This window comes from Lampetra planeri, chromosome 47, assembly GCF_965212315.1.
Source record: "Lampetra planeri chromosome 47, kcLamPlan1.2.h2, whole genome shotgun sequence".
Classification (NCBI taxonomy): Eukaryota; Metazoa; Chordata; class Hyperoartia; order Petromyzontiformes; family Petromyzontidae; genus Lampetra; species Lampetra planeri.
Genome location: NC_136153.1, coordinates 5,449,991 through 5,470,042, shown reverse-complemented (window position 1 = coordinate 5,470,042; position 20,052 = coordinate 5,449,991). Strand labels below are relative to the sequence as shown.

Sequence of the window (20,052 nt, the reverse complement as noted above, 5' to 3'; positions counted from 1 at the left end):
GTTGCAAGTCCAATGCCCCTAGGAGTTGCACAACATTCTGTGGCAGCATTTTCCAGAATGTTGAATTGAACTAAAATAGATACATAGAAAGCAAAATTTACAAACCTATTATGCATTCCCGTATATATTGTATGAGCAATGGATGAAATAACAAGAAGGAATCATGTAATCTTAGAAGAACTAATTTGCTGATTAATTTTGACTTAAATCTTTCGTGACTGTGGTAAAGTCACGTAGATAGAAAAATAATAATAAAAAAGTGAATAAAAATAATACAAATCTAATAAAAATAATAATAAAAAACACTAATGTGGACTGTAGCCTGTTTCTAAATCGGAGTGTACTGGCAGTCTATAATGTAGACTATAGTTTACATTATAGACTGCCAGTACACTCACCAAAATTAATAACCAGGCTACAGTCGACATTATCGACTGCCAGTACTCACCCAGCTTAATAACCATTGCTACACAGTCTATATTATAGATTGCCGACTAATATATATTTTAAGGCTGGCAACTATTCTGGGTATTTATACAAAAAAAACCCTTCATATTTCACATTTCTATGACGGCCCACAAATGCGTTAAGCATATCAAGTGGTTTGAAATTCATAAACTCGTTTGCACGATTTAATTACTGCGACGTAGAGGCAATTTAATCAAGTGGGGCAATGACATCTCAGGCGAGGCGACTTAACTTTTTTTTATTACACTCTTGGAATAGCAAACAACTTTCCTCGCCTTACATTCCTGTACGGCCAAGGAGCAAGAGGCAAATTGCGCTGGAGGGAAGGAGCTCTCATTTTTATGTCAAAGTGGAGCAACATTTCTTTAGAACCGCTGTTATTGTGCGTTAAGTTGTTTTGTCCCCCCCCCCCCCCCGATTAGGACGGAGGAACGGGGGGGGGGCATCGTTGAGGTCGAATCAATACGAATTTTACGCAATTGTTTTCTAGGATCTATTTGGTTTGCAAATGTTTTTTTTTTCATTTTGGATCGTGTTTATTAACGCTTGCTGCCGTGTCTGCCTGCTGGTCGAGTCACATTCGCAAAAGAGCTGCTCGGACAATAAACTTCTGACTCTTATGCTGGCTACATACGGTGAAAAAGAAGTTAAACACTTAAATTACTCCTGCTGGATAAGGCTTTAAGAGCTAAAATTTAGCAATTTCATAACGCCATTCTTTAGCAAAAAGGAAAACTAGCAGGTGTTGCAAATCGACATCCTCCAGAGCCTCTCAAAAGAGCAATGTCAATAACTAAGCTGCGTGTGTGTGTAACTATTTATTTTACAATTTTTTTTTACGAGGGAAGGACCACTGAGCTATATAGATTTTTTTTTTCAAAAGCGACCTGGTTATCACAAAGGATAGCTCAATGAAGTGGCTTATCGCGCGGACATTTATAGCCGCCAAATACTCTAAACGCGTGACGTTGATTCTAAATGTGGAGGGGGAAAACCGAAGGACCCAGACAAAAATCCACACGACCACGGGGAGACACATGCAACCTCAAAATATACAGGCGTCAAGGTCGGGATCGAACGCACGACCTTCGTCATACTGGGCGAGGCAGTTAACATTTCGCCATTTGTGGCGTGTGTAGCAGTAGTGGAGTGGCTAGCGCACTGCACGATGAACCCGGCGACCCCACTTCCATTCTTGCTCATGACCAATAACAGTGGCGAATAAATTTCGATTTAAAGCTTTCGTGACTGCAGGGATTCATTTTCTTGGTTCTTTCGGTAAAGTCACGTAGAATGGAAATAATAAAATAATAAAAATAAAACATAATAAAATATTATTAAATTTCGATGTAAAGTTTTCGTGACTGCAGGGATTCATTTTCTTGGTTCTTTCGGTGAAGTCACGTAGAACGGAAATAATAAAGTAATAAAAGTAAAATATCATTATATAATATTACTTTATTATATTATTTTATTATGTTTTATTTTATTATTTTATTATTTCCCTTCTACGTGACTTTACCGAAAGAACCAAGAAGATAGTGGCGAATAGTTGAAGTTGCCCTGTGCCCTCTTCTAGTTTAACTTGGCCTTAAATGAGCACCCTGGTGCGGTGTGTAAACACGATGCCTGGGGAGACAAAGGCAGCCCCCGGGCGTGGTGCTGGCTACCCAAACCCCAGTGCGTCGTGGCAGCCTTCATAGGTGCTTGCGAACGGTACGTGCCGTGACAGCCTGTTAAAGCCTATACGGGGGCGTCTTCGTCTTTGCCTATACAGATGGCCATTGTACAGCTGGCGTTAATTGTAGGGTGGCGAATATTTGTGTTAAATGGGAATGGAGCAATTAAGTAATTAATTAATCTATTTATTTATTTATTATTATCAGTTTCAAAGCTCGCGATACGTGTGTTGAATCAGGTGCGCAAGAGTCGATGCCTTTCCATTCATAGGTGACATTTATTGGGTTACTGTCACGCACAGAGCCACTAGAGACACGGCATTTGCCGGCTATGCTAATAAAAATACATTTCTTGAATCAAATGTAAAAATTGCCTAGGGGGAGGGAGGGTGGGTTGTGTGTTCTACCTCCAAATGTTTATACATTTCGCAAAAAAATGAAGAACCCCGTTTCAATTCACCGCTGGACGAAGGCTTTCCTGTATGGGGCTGTGGACCATACTTCGCCAAGCTGGACAGCAGGTACAGCACAGGTTGGTGAATTCAGAACACTTATTTGGACAGGAAGAATCCGATAAGCTCCTCTTCTTGGTTCTTTCGGTAAAGTCACGTAGAAGGGAAATAATAAAATAATAAAAATAAAACATAATAAAATACAATTCTCACGACGTTTCGGCCACAACGCCAGCAGCCGTCCTCAGCTGAAGACCAGGTCTGTCGGGGAGACAGCGTCTGAATGAAACACCACCAGGCTTGGCAGCGTATATTTAAGCTGGGTTGGAAGGGGGGAAGGGCGCCTTGACAAAATAATTTGCATATCAAGAGGAATTTAGCATTTTTATGGGAAATGCAGGTATGTGATTAATACTACTTGTGAAATGCGTAGGAGGTAGGCGGGGGGTTTTCAAAGTCATATTATGCCCGTGCATTATGCAGGATTAGCAGCATCAAAGGGAGGGGATAGGGGTACTCCTAAAACGAAATTTAATCCGAAAAGCTTTGAAGCTCTTTTCACAGACGTCCAATTGGGGGGGGGGGGGGGGGGGGAGGGGGGGAGGGGGAGGGGTGTTCGGACCGGTTCAGGTATCGCTCGTTGCTGACGTTACCCATGACTGACAATCGAGAACTCGATTGTAACCCGGGTTCATAGCACAGTCCCGCGGACCACTGCTCCTGGTCCAACGCTCCCTCGCAATTAACGGCAGAAAAACACCAATTAGATCCGCCTAAAAGCTGTAATGGGTTAACAGACGGGATTTTTGGCGGAGCGATTTGCATGGATTCAGCCACGCACGCTCAAGCCCAATGCGCCCCGTCGCAGACATCCGACTTTCTGCCTCAGTGGCGAAGCGGCCGAGCGCAAGGAGAATTCCGGAACTTGCGGCGAAGAGGCACGAGGAGACGAGAAGGGCGGACAGCGCCGATGGCGGGGGGCCGCCGGGATTTGTTCGCTTCATAAATTATTACGGGCCGTTATTGACGGACGCAATTTAGGCGAAAAGCAGAGGGGAGCTGGTTCTGGTTGTCGTGCTCAGTCGGGGTTTTTTTTGGAAGGTCACAAGTTCGGCAGGTCAACGAGAACATGTTTATGTTGCGCAATAAACGCGACTATAAATGCCCCCCACCATTAACGGTCAAACATCTTGGCAGTCGCTAAATATCATTCATTGGAAGTGCAGATGCAATGTCGTGGAGGCTGAGTCGGTGCCCCGCCTGGTCATGTTTCACCAAACATAATCTGGACGGACGCACGCACGAGAGCGTGTCAACGCAGAGGTCTCCACTATTGACAGTTGTGAACGCCGATAACGGACACTGCAGTGCCAGTTGTTTTGGGGGTGCCACGGTGGCAAGATGTTGACTACCTCACCTGGTATACAGGAAGTCGTGGCTTTGATCCCAACCCTGAGGCCTGCTGTATATTTGGAGTTTGCATGTTCTCCCTGTGGTTGCATAGATGTTTTTTTTCTGGGTCCTCCGGGTTTTCCCTCCACATTTAGAATCAACATGCGTTTAGAATATTTGGCTGCTAGAAATTTCCACATAAGCCACTTCATTGGGCTATCATTTGTGGTCAGGCCGCTTGTGAAAAACAACTCTATAGCTCAGTAGGCCTTATCTGGTAAAAGTATTTTTTTTTAAAAGGTTTAGGTTATAGTTTAGATGCAATGTGCCGGAGACTGAATCAGCACCCCACTTGTGAGTCTGTCAGACGTGAGATTCAGGTCACACAGAAATAAGGATCCATGTTTGTTGAGAACATAGCCCTCCATTTTGTACTCGGCAAGTACAATTCAGGGATTGGAGTCGTCTCCCTGAGTCTGGCAATCAAATGAAATACCTAAGAGCAGATGGTGCGAGTCTATGGGTCTCCGTGCGAGTCTATGGGTCTCCGTGCGAGTCTATGGGTCTCCGTGCGAGTCTATGGGTCTCCGTGCGAGTCTATGGGTCTCCGTGCGAGTCTATGGGTCTCCGTGCGAGTCTATGGGTCTCCGTGCGAGTCTGTGAGTCTCCGTGCGAGTCTGTGGGTCTCCGTGCGAGACTGTGGGTCTCCGTGCGAGTCTGTGGGTCTCCGTGCGAGTCTATGGGTCTCCGTGCGAGTCTATGGGTCTCCGTGCGAGTCTATGGGTCTCCGTGTGAGTCTATGGGTCTCTGTGTGAGTCTATGGGTCTCCGTGCGAGTCTGTGAGTCTCCGTGCGAGTCTGTGGGTCTCTGTGCGAGTCTATGTGTCTCTGTGCGAGTCTATGGGTCTCCGTGTGAGTCTATGGGCCTCGGTGCGAGTTTAAGAGCAGATGGTGGTAGGCTTAGGTTAGACCTTGGAGACCGCGCAGCTGCTGGAAACGGGCGCAGAGTAAAACGCGTTGGCGCGGTGCCATCAACAGCTGTGGTCATGATGACGTCGTGAGCTCGATGTAGAATTCACCACGTGCGTTAGAACGTCATACTCATTACACAACAAATGGTTGCCACAAATGTAGCACAATACCTTTGCTGATCTCGTCAAGGAGCATAAACCATCGTGCGAACTCCGGTCATCCTCGCAGCAGTGGCTTTTGGCTGACCATCGGACTGAGATGGTCATCGCATCGCGAGCTTTCAGATGCGCTTCTGCGGCCGTCTGGAATGCTCTTCCTTCCGATATTAGGAAGTTATGCACTTTTAAATGTAGATTGAAGGCTCATTTCTTTAGAACTGCCTTTTGTGTTTCGTTTGTTGTCCTTCCCCTGCACCTCCCATTAGCACGGTTGGCTACGTACGGTGGTGCGAAATAAGTTCAGCATTTCTACGTACCTCCACCACTCCCCCAACCACCATATAAAAATGATTAATTTTCACGATTTGGGGGTCACATTGAGATTCCAGAACCAGTTATCTTTTTACCATCCCGTTTAAATTGTTTCTCGTTGGTTTCGTCTCGCTTATAAGCTGACATGTAATATTACTATACAATTTGCATGTAATTTGCATATATTGCAAACCATTTTTCGAACGCGCGAATCAACGCACGTCTTGTGCGCACAAGCATTGATTGTCACCGATTAATGGATGCATCTTTAACTCTTGCAGGGAAACTTTCTTCCCAAATCCTCTTTTTGGTATTTGTTATTAAAACATCATGTACACATCCAAGCGAGTAGGCATGTCGGCTTCAATGCCACATGAATAAACCGTTTAAAACTTAAATTAGGGGAGTATAGTACAATGTTGCACATGTGACTCAATGGGGGAAACTGAAATATAGTTGGACATTCGAATTGGTCAGATATGTGAACATCTTTGGAAAATATAAGAATTGGTTTTACCCCTTCTGGCAACAAAACAGGTGTTAAGATGTTAAAACACAAACGGAAACCTTCTGCAAGTAATCATGTCTGCAATCTTGATTTTAAGCTTTCGTGACTGCAAGAATCCATACTCGTTGGTTCTGATGAAGACCCGCTTGTGTTGCGATCGAAACGTCGTGATTTGTTTACATTTTATTTCTAACTACGTGACTTTACCGATTCATTCGGACGCTGTCTTTCCGACAGACCTGTTCTTCACCTGAGGACGGGCTGCTTGCGTTGTGGCCGAAACGTCGTGAGAATTTTATTTTATTATGTTTTCTTTGTATTATTTTATTATTTCCTTTCTACGCGACTTTACCGAAAGAACCAAGAAGATGAATCCCTGCAGTCACGAAAGCTTTAGATCGAAATTTTACCGAAATAACCAAAGAGTATGCAATCATGCCTGCCTTAGCCACACGCACTTGTGGTGAACAAGCAAACTAAAAAAACATCCTCTCGTAATATGATGCATTGTCTTTGAAACTGATTGGTCCACACCAGAGACCAGCCTTCTTTTGCTGCATATATTACCAGAGCGTGTTTTTGTTTGCATGTTCACCACAAGTACGCGTGGCCATGATTCCTCGCAAAAGGTTTCTGTTTGGTGTTTTAACATCGTAACGCCTCCTGTTTTATTGCCGAGGGTAAAACCAATGATTATATTTTGTATCTAGATTTGAAGCTTTCGTGACTTTAGGTGGGACCGTCAGCCAAATTTACTGTATTTGCCACTTGATGCGCGCACGCCCGAGTCATACGTCCCACAGAATTGACAATTTAAGCAAAAAAAAATGGTAATTACGCGAAAACACACGACGCTGCCGACGGCTACGGGAGGATTTTAAGAACGTTGCACGGCATCGACGGGAAATGAGCACGGATGTTAGAAAACGAGGAACACCGCCCCCCCCCCCCCCCCAACACTCTTCCACCTTGTCCTAACCGCATCGTTCGCTCCTCGGAGATGGCGTTATTATTTAATACGCGAGGATATTGGGGAAAAGAAATTTGGCAGGGACCAAAAAAAGACTCGAATGGCTTTGCTTCGGTCTCCGCACGCTCCATCAAGGGCCTGGCCAGCGCCGCACCGCGCTGCATCGCTCACCGCAAAAAATAAAAATGAGTTTTGATCACACGTGGCCCCAGCGGAGCTGTGTGCATCTTTGCAGGGGATTTAATCTCTTTTACGATTCTGCTGGGGGAGCCTCGTCTCGCGTGCGCACACACAAAGACAAAGATCCCCCGTATAGCCTGTAACAAAGTGCGGGGGGCGGTGGGTGGGGGAAATCGCTGTTAGCGAGCATTTATCAAGGCCGGTACGGGAACACAATGGGGATGGGTGGCCAGCACCACGCCCGGCCGCCTTTGTCTCCCCAGTAGCGATGTTTACACGTCACACCAAGTACACATTTGAGGCTGAGTCGACCTAGGGGAGGCCCATGACCGGTTCAGATAATCGTCACTGGTGTTGGCCAGGAGCGAGAATCGAACTCGGGTCGCCGGGTTCGTAACGCAGCGCGCTAACTGCTCCCCACACACACATACATACACGTGCACACACAAATGCAAGCGAACACGAGCACACGCGTGTGTTAACACACTTAGAGAGCCCATGCCTGTAATGATCCACTAATGCCCGTAATTGGAGCAATTTCAACGTTATTTATAATCAACATCAACGCTACCGGAGCATGCACAACGTTAACTAAGCCAGAACGAGGTAACATTTGTCAACCCGTATTTTTAGTGGTCGTTTGTCAATCCACTGCTGGATGATCGCTCCCTCCCCCCCCTCCCACCGTGCAGTTCGCCGCATTTCCCTCCTATCCATAATGCCTACACAACCTATACATAGCGTGCGTCTTAGGCACGACGGTCACTAATTTGCAAGCGCTGGCTCCAGGGCCTTACCCTGCTGAGCATCCGACAAGATTGGGCCACGTTCCGGGTGATGTGATCGTGGGTAACCTGGACAATGTACTGAGAGAGTTCACGCACTTTACCCTCTTTCTTTTAACACCGATCCCCTTAAGCGTGAGACTCCCCATCTGAAAGGGTCTCACTCACTTTCTGCCGGGTAAACATGAGGAAGGCCCAGGCCAGGCATCAATAAAATACGAGGAATGCCTTCTAGTGTGCGTGACCAGGGAGCAAACCTGGACCTGTTGAGATTGTACAATACAATACGCTGACCACCGCTGCGACACCGCCACTGCCCAAGTACACAGAACAAAGAACCCCGTGATGGTCTTCTTACGTCGCTGGCGCAAGCTGCCGTTTAAGCGAACGTCTATGAAGGCTGGAATGGCACGTGAGGTGGCGATGTGGCCAGCACTGCACCCAGCCACTTTTGTCTCTCCGGTGCCGATGTTTACACACCACGCCAGGGTATACCAAGGCTCGGGGAGTCCCAGAACCGGCTCATGCATTTGCCGCCGATGTTGGCCGTGAGAGCGGGAATCGAACTCGTGTTTTACGAGTTCATCGCGCAGCACAATAACCATTGTTGCTACCGTTTCACACTTACTACATCTACCGAAGACGTAAACACACACACAAGCGCACACACACTCACATGTTTGTGTGAATAAGATGCAGCTTTAAGCCAAGCGAAAGTTCATCGAAAGCCTCTGCAGACTTATTGCCAGCTGGTAGGTTCACGCCCACTGGCCAGCAATTTCGCCCGTTAGAGCTCCCACAGCTAGCAGCTGGACCGAGCCAACAGCTTCCCAACTGCAAGCAGATAACCGGTGATTTGTCTCGACAAGTTACAGCTCTATACAGTTCTGACCGTACCCACACAAAGGTGCCCAGATTACAGGCACTCAATGCATCCTGCACGTACGCATACAAGTGCATACAAGTACGTACGGTACGTGTGTAATGACAGGGTGCCACCTGTTGTCCTGGAAGGGTAATCACGGGAATTGGCAAGGTTATGTAACAACTAATCAGAAGGGGGGGGGGGCGTATCTGGGTTAAAGGTAAAAGGTGGGGTTAGTCGGCAAGCTAGGAGAACTTACTCGAAGGTTCTGGAAGGGGGCGTGGCCAGAGGCGGGGCCTGAGCACGCCGAGGGGTATATAAGGGGGATGGAACCGAGGGTTCAGGGTTGTTATTGCGGGGTCCCGGGTCCTGGCTGCGTCGCCACTTGTCGTCATCTCTGTCCGTCGTCCGGCCGCATGGAAGATCCTCCGCACGGCTCCCATCGAACGTCATCGTCACACTAGTCAGTCAGCCGTGTGGTTGGATTGGAGGCGTTGGGACTATGTAGAGAGGTCGGCTGTGCGTAGCTAAAGTAGAGACGTTTCTATATATGACCCAGTGTTGTGCCCAGTGTGAGAATAAATATGAAGAAGCCCTCTACACGACGTGTCGCAGAAGTCGCTCATTACACGCGTGTGCATCAAGAAAGTCAAGTCATTGTTTGCTTTGCCCAGTGCTATTCCAGTTGTGCCGTCCATGTCGTGCCGTTCGATGACGTGTCCACCTCGAACTGTTGTGGAGTGACTCATGTGACTCATGCAGCCAGCTCTGGGTGCAGGGTTTTGGTAGTACATGTTGTTTGTCGTTTACAGTGATCCCTCGTTTATCGCGGTTAATGTGGATCGGAACCCCTCGCCATTGGTGAAAATCCGCGAAGTAGGATTGGCCCCCTAGGAATTTCCGTATGTGTGTGTGTGGGTACCAGAATGTTTAAAATATGTATATTTATACTTTATATATATATTTTACTTAAATCTATTTAATTATAAAACCTTAATATTATACATTCTCTCTCTCTCTCTCATACGATACGTATTATGGTGTTCTACACTCACCAATGACAGTAGCATCTTGAGACTTGACTCCAGTAATGACGACGACGACGACGATGACAATGACGATGACAATGACGACGATGACAGACCTGTGCAGTTCGATGAACATGATGATGAATGATGACGATGGTGTTACTGCACAGGTATAATGAGGCCTTTAAATCAGTTTGAAAAATCCGCGATGCACTGAGGCCGCGAAACTTGAACCGCGAAGTGGCGAGGGATTACTGTATTGTGAAAATTCCGTCACAGTTTCTATGATCACTGTTTGATTGCTTTATATTGGTGATTTCGAAAAGTTTACTGGTTTCGCCATGTTTGTTTGTTGTAGTACGGAGTAAGACTGATGGCCTTAATCTAAGTTGTCTTGTCGTTGTTGTTGTTGTTTGACTTGCATCCCACTGGGATTTTTGCACACAGCGTTGGTGTACGGTGTTTTTTTCTGCTCTACGCTGTGCAGAGGTGTTGAGAATTATTCGACCATACTTCACCATCAGGGTGAGTGCAAGCTGGTGAAGGTGGGCAACATAGAAGTACACTAAACCAAGTGATTTTGCTCCATTGCCTTTTGCTGCACATCACCTATCCCATAGCCTATAAACACATTCCTGCGGAGGGAGCTGATAGGAACTTTGGGTTGCTCGGTCAATGGCCAGGGTCAACGGCGGCGTGGTGTATTCCACAAATATGCCCGACTGCGAGGGCGGGCACAAGCCGGCATGAGTAGGTTAAACGTTGAGTTTTATAAGGGCACCACGGGGTGAACAGCCCCTCCCCACCCGGCCCCACCCCTCCCACTCCCCACCCAGCCCCACCCCTCCCACTCCCCACCCAGCCCCACCCCTCCCACTCCCCACCCAGCCCCTCCCCACCCTCGCCACCCAGCCCCTCCCCACTCTCCCCACCCAGCCCCTCCCCACTCTAAGCACCCAGCCCCTCCCCACCCAGCCCCTCCCTGGACGACGGACACAATAATCCCCTGTGGGCTGGTGTAACCAGGAAGTTCCTACCAGTATAACAACAACCTGCTATATACAGTGGCCATACATTCAAGCACGAGCCAGACAGCTTCTGAGATCAGACTAGAACTGAGCACATTCCGGGTGATTTGGTCATTAGACTCACACGCATATATGAATATATAAGTGTGTACGCACATACACATTAAAAGTTAATGTTGCTTCAACAATGCCATCTGGGGTTTCGGTTTATTCAGTATGTGTCTGGCTACAGGGCGCGCTGACAATAATCCTGTCGATCATTACCGTTACAGATAACGGTTAAACAGCAGAGGCAAAGCAGTTTTGTTTTAGCAAATGTGTTTCTCCCTAGCGCCTAGGGATTTTAAACTGCAGTGAAGAATTACTGAAGGGTACTCCTGCTGCAGCAGTAGAGCATTTTAAAAATATTTCTCTATCTCTCTCTCGTTGCATGTAGCCAAGGAGCTGCGATTTTTCCCTGGTAAAATAACCGCAACGCCTGAACGTAGCCATCAAGTCTATGATGCAGCAGGTAATCAAATCCTCAATCCAAATATCACGATACCTGGGGGCTGGTGAAATTCTTTTTTTGTAACTGTTTTTGATAATCGATGGTAACAACCGTCATTTTCCTTTTTCCTTATCTCCCTTCAGCCCTGGGTAGTAATTTTGGAATGAGCTCCGCTGATCGCTCGTGTGTGCGATTTCCTCTGTGGAAAGATCTCAACGGATACTTTACGTGAAGAGGTGAAGTTTAGGGTTACTAGCAGAGGACGGTGACATACGTATATTGAGTACGGAGGCAGCGAAAGATGTACTACGTACGAATGTACGAAGGACACCGTCTCACCACCACTAATAGCCATACAGATTTGTGGGGCAAGTGCCATTCGCGAGCACCGGTGAAAGCCGGCAAGTCGCACAACAGGCTAATGCGGTCAACAACCACGTCGGATCACCTTGATTTATCCCATTGGTACTCATTTGAGGCCGAGGTAACGGAGGAGAAGCTCAGGACCGGTTCAAATATTCGCGACTGGTTGCTCACATTCTAGCTGGAATCGACCTCGAGTGGCAAGGGTCAAAGGGCAGTGGGCTATTGCCACCACTCCCCGTGTCGTAATGTACTAAGACAGAGACAAAGATCCCCCATATAGCCTAAAGAAGACTGTAGGAGCAAGCGCTGCTAGCGAGCACCTATGAAGACCAGCACGGCACACGAGGAGTGTTTTACACACCACACCAAGTTCTCATTAGAGGATGAATAGGCCGAGGGGAGGCCCATGACTGGTTCAGAGCCGATCGTCAGATCGTCAGCCGATCGTCAGGTTCATAACACCGCGTGCTAACCGCTACACGACTGCACCCCACAGCAGCAGACACACACACACGTTTACAATAAATAGTCTGTAGTGTCGCACGTACGGTGGAACAGTGGTGCCGTGGTTATCACACGCTGTGCAGTGCATTAAGTGACCTCAGTTCGAATACCAGTCACGGCAAACATCTGTGGCGAGTATTTGCCGAACTAGTCCTTGGCCACCTCTCACCACCAACCGGTGAAGGATGGTCAGTGCGGTGAAGTATGGTCAAACAACCCCCCCCCCCCGCCCGAACTGATGCGACAATGGGAAAGCCTTGAAAGAAGAAGGGGTGTAAATTATTATAGTTAGCGGTGTACATTTATTTTCACGGAAATTTACAGCGGCGGAAAGGCATGTATGTATAAAACGAAAGATTCATAGCAGTGGGAAGCCCCATCAATGTTTCCAGACATGACTCAATAACAAGGCCGTTTATTCACATGTAGTTTTCAGCGAAAGTAGGGGCGCAAATTTCACTTACCAAGCACAGACAGACATCGAATATAAAATTCTGCTTTCATTACCATGGGAGTGGCGGTTTTTTGGCTATAATTCATGTCACCTGACATTTAGTAACGTGCACCCACCCACCCACCCACACACGCACCCACGCACCCACCCACCCACCCACGCACCCACCCACGCAACCACCCACGCACGCACCCACCCACCCACCCACGCACCCACTCACGCACCCACGCACGCACCCACCCACCCACGCACCCACCCACTGGAATATGGCATGCTTACCTGTCTCTTCGCTGCAAAACCCATTTTCAGGCAACATTTTTTTTTCACCCTATTTATTTTCTTTAATCTGCCGCCCATACGATGCCACCAACGTGATCATGCAAATCTATAAAATAAACAAAAGGGCCTTCTGTTCATTTTTCACCAGCTCCAAGGAACTATGCGTGCGAGCGCGTGTGTTTAAGTGGGGGAAAATACAGGAAAATGTAAAGTCACTTTTTCGCTGCAAAATTACTTTCGTTCGTGTTTGCATTACTGTTTTCAAACAACCAACCCTCAGAAACCCTGGGGGATGGTGTGGGTGGATACGGCCCGTTCCAGAAACTCGCGGTTTTTAATCTTGCAGGCCCACACTCTGGTTATTGGACACAATGGACATCTGTGCAAAAGAGCTGCATAGCTCAATAGATTCCTCCAGTCGAAATAAAGATTCCGATCCTGACATTACCGTGGGTATATTAACCGTAAAATACTCGCGGGCATTCGGAAAGAGTAGGTTGTCTTCTTGGTTCTTTCGGTAAAGTCACGTAGAATGGAAATAATAAAATAATAAAAAAAATAGTGAGAATTATTTTATTATGTTTTATTTTTATTATTTTATTATTTCCATTCTACGTGACTTTACCGAAAGAACCAATAAGATGAATCCCTGCAGTGACGAAAGCTTTAAATCGAAAAAGAGTAGGTTGTCGTTTGTGTGCCAGGGCCAAAATTTGACGAAAAAAAAATCATCTGCAAATTACTAAATTGGGATCACACATAGTAACCATCACCACCTCTACTGGGGAAAGTAACGCAGACCGTGTAGGCGAAACGTGGCACACCTTTGTCGTGACATCCCTTGCGTCACGAGAATGGCGCGGGAATACCAAAAACGCACGCTATTATTATTACTATTGCTACGGGCTCACGTGCCCGGCTGGAGGTCGCTCACCGCTGCACGAGGTGCTTGTTCCGCAACTCGAGGGCCGCCAGCTCTTGCAGGACGCTCGCCGTGTCGTCCACGGAGTAGTCCAGATGGATCCTCTCGGCCTCGGCTCGCGCCGCGTCCAGCACTGACTGCCTCTCTTCCTGCTCCTGCATCAACGCCTGCTCGAGGGGGAGAGGCGGGCGGGGGTCGCAAAAACAGAAACAAACGAAGCAACTCTGAAAAGCCTCCGTCAAATTTACTCCTGGAGGAAAGCCAGCAGGGAATCCATCGGTTGTTGTGGTGGGCGGAGAGAGGGGGGGGCGGTGTGCTGGCCGTACACCCCGTTAATGAATGCTTTATCGATTCTGAACGGGTTCACGTTACCCCCAAGAGCCACTAAAAGGGCCCCGGCCACCATTCACTGCAATGCCACAAACATTTTAATAATTTAATCGCATTGCTATCCTGAATGATGGTAATCAAATCAGAGGGGTGGGGGTAGGGGTGAATCTTTCCATGCCCTACTGTTAATGAATAACATGTTCATAATGATACGGCCTTCCTTGATCCGCTGCTGGATGAAGGCTTCCTAATGCCTCAACAGTCATAGGGGCTTGTTTGATATACTTCACCACGCTGGTCAGTGTGGGTTATAGGTCAGTAATATCCCCCTCCTGCTATCTCCGTGGTCTTGAACTCCAATTCCCTCACCTATTCTTGGTGCCAACTCGCCACTCCTGTTCAAGTCCAGGCTCACGATGTCCTTGTGTTCCCCGCCAATGCCTCGCTCTCTCTTTCTCTCCATCACAGTGGTATGCTCACCCGTTTCCGTAAAACGTCTTGCATTGCAGCTTGCATATTTAGATACCGGACAAATCCACGTTGCCGCAAATCCTTTGCCAGGATGCACCGCTCTGCTGTTGGTTCACAGCCGCGTCCAACATTTTTTTTGTTTAATAATCGTAAAAAGAAAAGTGACGGAAAACCGCCGCCTGCACCGCCGCGGACGAAATCACCGGCTCGGGGCGACGCTGGCCGCCGCGTTCTCAAAAAAAAAAAAAAAAAAAAAAAAAAAAAGAAAAAAAAAAAAAAAAAAAAAAAAAAAAAAAAAAAAAAAGAAAAAAAAAAAAAAAACCAAAAAACGAAAAATGAAAAAAGGCGAGGATTTCCATCAGAGCACAGCGCGGTTATGATGACACAGCCGCAGGCCGTGGTCAGCCCCTCTGTTTTGTGCCGACCTTCGCCCCCTCCCCGTGTGCACGATACAAAATACTTAAATCGCGCGCCGCGCAAAATGCAAAAAAGCGGCCGTTCCGGATTATCTTAATTATGAAAAATCGCGCGCGCGTGCGTGTGTGGCGTATTAAAAAAATGAGTTTCCTGTGGCACACGGGGCGATGAGTTGACCTGCCCTGCCGGGGCCGTGCGTAGCGGCGCCGCCCGGCACCGAATCCAGCGGCCCATCCTCGTAATTGAACGACAGTTATTTTCACACATGCCATTTGGATTAATTTAATTCTTGGCACTTTACGCCAGGTCCCGCTCGTAAATAACCAAGTAAGTGGCGCGTTTGCGTTGGTCGTGCGCAGGCCGAGGTCAAAACCACAGTCGACTCCTCCTCCCCCCCCATCCACCTACCCCTAAGGTCTTCCACATTAGGTTGGTTATACTTCCCCACTCCCGTCATCCTCTCCCCTGATGTGGTGTCCCTCGCTTGGTTGGGGCAGCAGCTGGGCGGGGGGGGGCCATCTCTCCACTTTTTACCTTCCACCTCCTTTAAAATAGTCCAGTTGCATCGGAGACTGTCCCCCCTCCCCCCCCCGAGAAATCTGACACCCCAGGGGGTCATGCGAGCCACGCGGCGTGCTGTAAAAAAAAACAAATTAAAACTTCATGGGTTTGTTACGATTAAAAAAAAAACCTCCGCCACGGTGGACTGTCTGTGGGCAGGTGTGCTGCGACGTTCGTGATGGAGTGAGGACGTCGAAGAGGAGGATATTGGGATCGAATTTGCAAGCACCGACGCACGACCAAGGAAACCGACGGAGACTTGCGTCAATTGTTAATTTCTCCCACGACTGCGTTCCGGATTTCTGTAATCGCCGTCGTGTCAAGAGATGAATTTGTCAAGATTCTAGCAGAGCAGCGCAAATCTTCATGTTAAGAGAACGGTCCATCGAGGGGAATATCGCAGGGTGACCCCTTGAAGTGAACTGTGGTCCACACGGTAGAGGAAATCACGTTCCCAACCCACTCAGCCACGGGAGCAAAGTTCAATGTATGACAGTCGAACCAAAATTCGAATCGCAGACCAGGAATTTAGCCAAATTCAGTGCATAACCACATTTTTATGTATTGTACAAACTCATTTGACGTTGGCAGCATTATGGGTAAAAACGTAAATAAGTAGAAATCCTCCGCATGTGTTTTTAGTTATTTGGGCTAATTAGCTTTCCAGATAATTCGAGACAATTCGAGACTAATTGAATGTGATGGTGTTTGTGTAAAGGCCTACTCTTTCATGAATAGTCATGGGATATTTAACTTTCAATGGGAAACAGACCGTGCTTAATTTTGTTTATGATTAATACACCCTCGCTTGAACCTCTAACCTCTGGCACAAGTGGCAGAAGCCCTACCACTTGGGCCGCGTCACTGCCCAAACAATTAGAGTCGTTCTTACGATTGTGGTTCATCTAAAGATGCATTCCACCTTAATCCTACACAGTTTTCCAGAAGCCCTGCAAGCAAATCCAACTTAAATTGGCTTTATAACTATTGCTGAGAAGATAAAACAAATTGTATAAATATTAATGATTTATCAGTACACACCTTCCAAAGATTTACTAAGCGTTTTGTCTATTCCATCCATGTCACGGCGGTAATTAGAGCCACCGTGTTGTGTAAAATCCCACTTTAAAAATTCACAAAATTTTTATAATCAAGGAATTGATAATGGAATATACTTTACATAAATCCCGTCTTATGTTTATCAAAGGTGTTATTACAAAAATGCATTTTCTTAGTTCATGCAAAAATCGGAAAATCTAATTATGGAGATAACCACCAAACAAAAAAAATAACAAACCTAATTTAGTATTTCACAACAAACACAGGCAATTTCCAAGTTCATGGGTTTTGTAAAAATAAAACATTCGGAGCAAACGTTGTGGTAACATCGCTCTATAAATTAAGACCCCACGTGCATAAAAAGGGCAAATCCGCAATGTTAGCCGAGCGCTATAAATAAACATCACCTTGGTGTACGACTTTCCCTTCATGGTGAAACTTGCATAATGCAGGCGGGGGTCAGAATGGCAAACGCATCGTTACTAGGGGGTGCGGGGGGGGGCGTAGAATGATTCCACCACCCCACCCTCCCCCCCAGGGATAAGGTCATTTGTCACGACCGAGGGTCACCATTCAACTCAATAATGAAATTCCGTTTTGACCTCTCGGTGTACATAAGCTGTTTTCCAGTTGTGTCCCTCCAACAAACATCTTCATTTTGTTGAGAAATATTTTTGCCAAACCTTTGTTTCCCCCGCTCACATTGATCTCGAGCACAACTTTACAGCCTTCTAGAGATCCACAATAATCTCCCCTTACTCATTCCCATTGAGTTATTATAATGGCTGTGCAATCAGAAACTCTGAGATGGTTAATCATTTCCCCATTGATGTTTACATCTTTCTTTCTCTCATTTAATATTCTCAAAAAAACACGTTAAATGTCGCTGTGAATATCCGTGACAAGGGCATACCTCTTTCATTTCTTCTCATCTCTATCTGACCCAAAAGGCAGATATTTGCCTAAAACTCCTTCCATCCTGTCTGATCTTCATCCTTCTTATTAACGTCACTGTGTGAACCCATGCCTTCCAATTCTCATCTTAACAACAGTTGCATAACCGATTCATGTTCGCAAGGTTGGCTATGTACAGTGCAAAAAAAGTCCACCAAACATACGTGCAGATGTGCACAAGTCAACACGTGCAACGTGAACACAAGAACCGATGCATCGTTCCAGGCCCTATCCTTACCCTTTGCTCAAGCAGCTGCTTCTCGAGCACCACCACGAACTCCACGTCCTCCACCTCGGCACCAGTGCCAAGGGCGTGGTTCACCTCTCCCGGCCGAGTCACCGGCTCCAGCTCAACCGAGGAATCCGAGTTGGGTCGGCTCCGTTGCTCCACGCCATTGCACACCCCACCCGACCCCGGTGCCTCCAGCGTCCCCTCCTTCTCCACGGTGACCTCTCCCGGCAGGTCAAAGTCACCCGGACTTCCTCCGCCGGGCTCTCCGAAGGCGGCGGTGCTCGCGGCGAGCTCGCGGGGTGCAGCCGGTGCTTCGGCATCGCCGGTCGTCGTCGATTCGGCGTCCGGCCGCCGCTCCGGACACGGAGTCTCCGTCGACGCTTCGAGCAAGCTGCTCGAAGCGTCCGGCTGTCCCGGCCCTACGACGAGCAGAAGCTGCCGGGCCTCGGCCTCGTCGAGCAGCTGCTCGGCCTCGTGCTTCACCTCGTCCCAGAGGCTCGAATCGAGGAACATGGCCTGCAGCGTCTGCACACGGCGACTCAAGTCGGTTTCGGCCTGGCACAGGCCATCGCCGAGCCGTTCCACTGCATGGACATGCACGCACGCATGCACACACGCACACACGCAGAAAGGGAGAAAAAGCCTATGTTCAGTAATAGGAACGCGATGATGTATTATTTAATAGAATAAAATGCACAAACGTACGAGAACTCAATGATGTACGATTCAGAATGGAATTTTGGAGAAGGCCCACTAATTATCCGACAACATTTGTGTCTAAGAATCCTCCACCACCCGACAAAGCCAAAAGTAATTTAACTGCGACGTGACCAAGCGTTTAACGTGCCAATTGTTATCGTTTTGGCTCACCGGTGAGTTAACGGACGAGTCTGACAACAACATTTAGCGAGTAGATAAATTTGTTCTCAGAATTTCAATTTCAAATTATGATTTTTATTGGCCGAGCAAACCTACATGGTGAAGCAACGATGCATTATTTAATTGAATAAAACACACGCCCATTCATAAAATACAATAAACGAGAGTCAGCATTACAAGTTATTGAATCAAGTCACCAAGGGTTGGCATTGCCTACACCAATCCTGGCCACCTTTGTCTCCCCAGTGCTGGCCATGAACAGATTGTTGGAAACCCATTAAAGTCACCCAAAGAGAAGCCACAGCTCTACCGGTTCCACAGGCCACTTCACCTGTGCTCAGGAATTGAACCCAGGAGAGGTTTGGATCACAGCGCATGCTCCCACGTACGCACACCAAACACACGAGTGCGCAAACACGCACGTGGTGTGCGTGCACACACAAACGCACGCGCACCTTGCACAGTTGCCATAGTGGTTCAAATAATCGATCATTGGCCAATATCATTCGTGTTGAATGAAGCCAAATGACGTATGCATAGTTCAAGGCGTTGGTCTGCACTGAGAATAAAACGGGTTTTCAAAAATGGCACTCGTGCGAACTTCGTAGGATCTCATGCAGCCTCATAGATTGTTTTTTCCCACTTTAATCAACATTCAGAACTTTCACAGTTTAGAGTGAGTGGGAAAAAATCATGAGAATTTGCCTCATTCATAGTTTATGGTAATTTACGGCGCTTTGTCAATCCACTGCTGGAAGAATGCCTCCCCCCACCACCACCCCACACCTTGACAGTAATGCGGGTTTGTTTGACCATACTTCCCCATGCTGGTCAGTGCAGTTTGGTGAAAGGGCGAGGTGGGGGGGGGACACAGGACCAGTTCAGATATCACACGCCACGAATGTCAGCCATGGTTTGGGAATTGAATTCCGAATTAAGAAATTAACTTAAGTGCATTTAATGTTTTCCGCGCAGCCCTTACTGACTGGACTGAGAGCTAGCAACTTTTTACACTTGAGATCTCGGTTAAAATCACGGCTAAACTCTGTTACTGTACATCATTTAAACCCAGGATCTCATAAAAATGTTAACTAAAAAGAAATCTAGTCTTGTGATATGTGATATGCCGTGATATTTGCCTATGGAGCATCTCTGGTATAATAAACCAGCGAGATAGTTTGGTAGGAGAATAAGCTGTGCCCTCTTGCGCCAGGGAGAAACGCACCAGAAATAATATGTCAAGCTACAATTCTCGCACCAGCTGAGTAATTGAACAAAGGGCAAAATAATATGAGCATTGGAGAGAGTGCGCTTTGTAGTGGGCCCTGTGTGCATCTG

The 20,052-nt window shown here is 47.2% G+C and overlaps 1 protein-coding gene across 7 annotated transcripts in view; it reads right to left on the bottom strand.

Annotated features, from left to right (window-relative positions):
* Positions 1-20,052, bottom strand: part of LOC144733531 (dystrophin-like) — a 393,684-nt gene that overhangs the window by 210,486 nt on the left and 163,146 nt on the right. For all 7 annotated transcript variants that reach the window (XM_078615485.1, XM_078615482.1, XM_078615479.1 and 4 more), the window contains 2 exons: positions 17,842-18,419; positions 13,824-13,978 (listed from right to left, as the gene is read on the bottom strand). In XM_078615485.1, the coding sequence (XP_078471611.1) occupies positions 13,824-13,978; positions 17,842-18,419 (733 nt within the window). The remainder of the gene's footprint in view (positions 1-13,823; positions 13,979-17,841; positions 18,420-20,052) is intronic.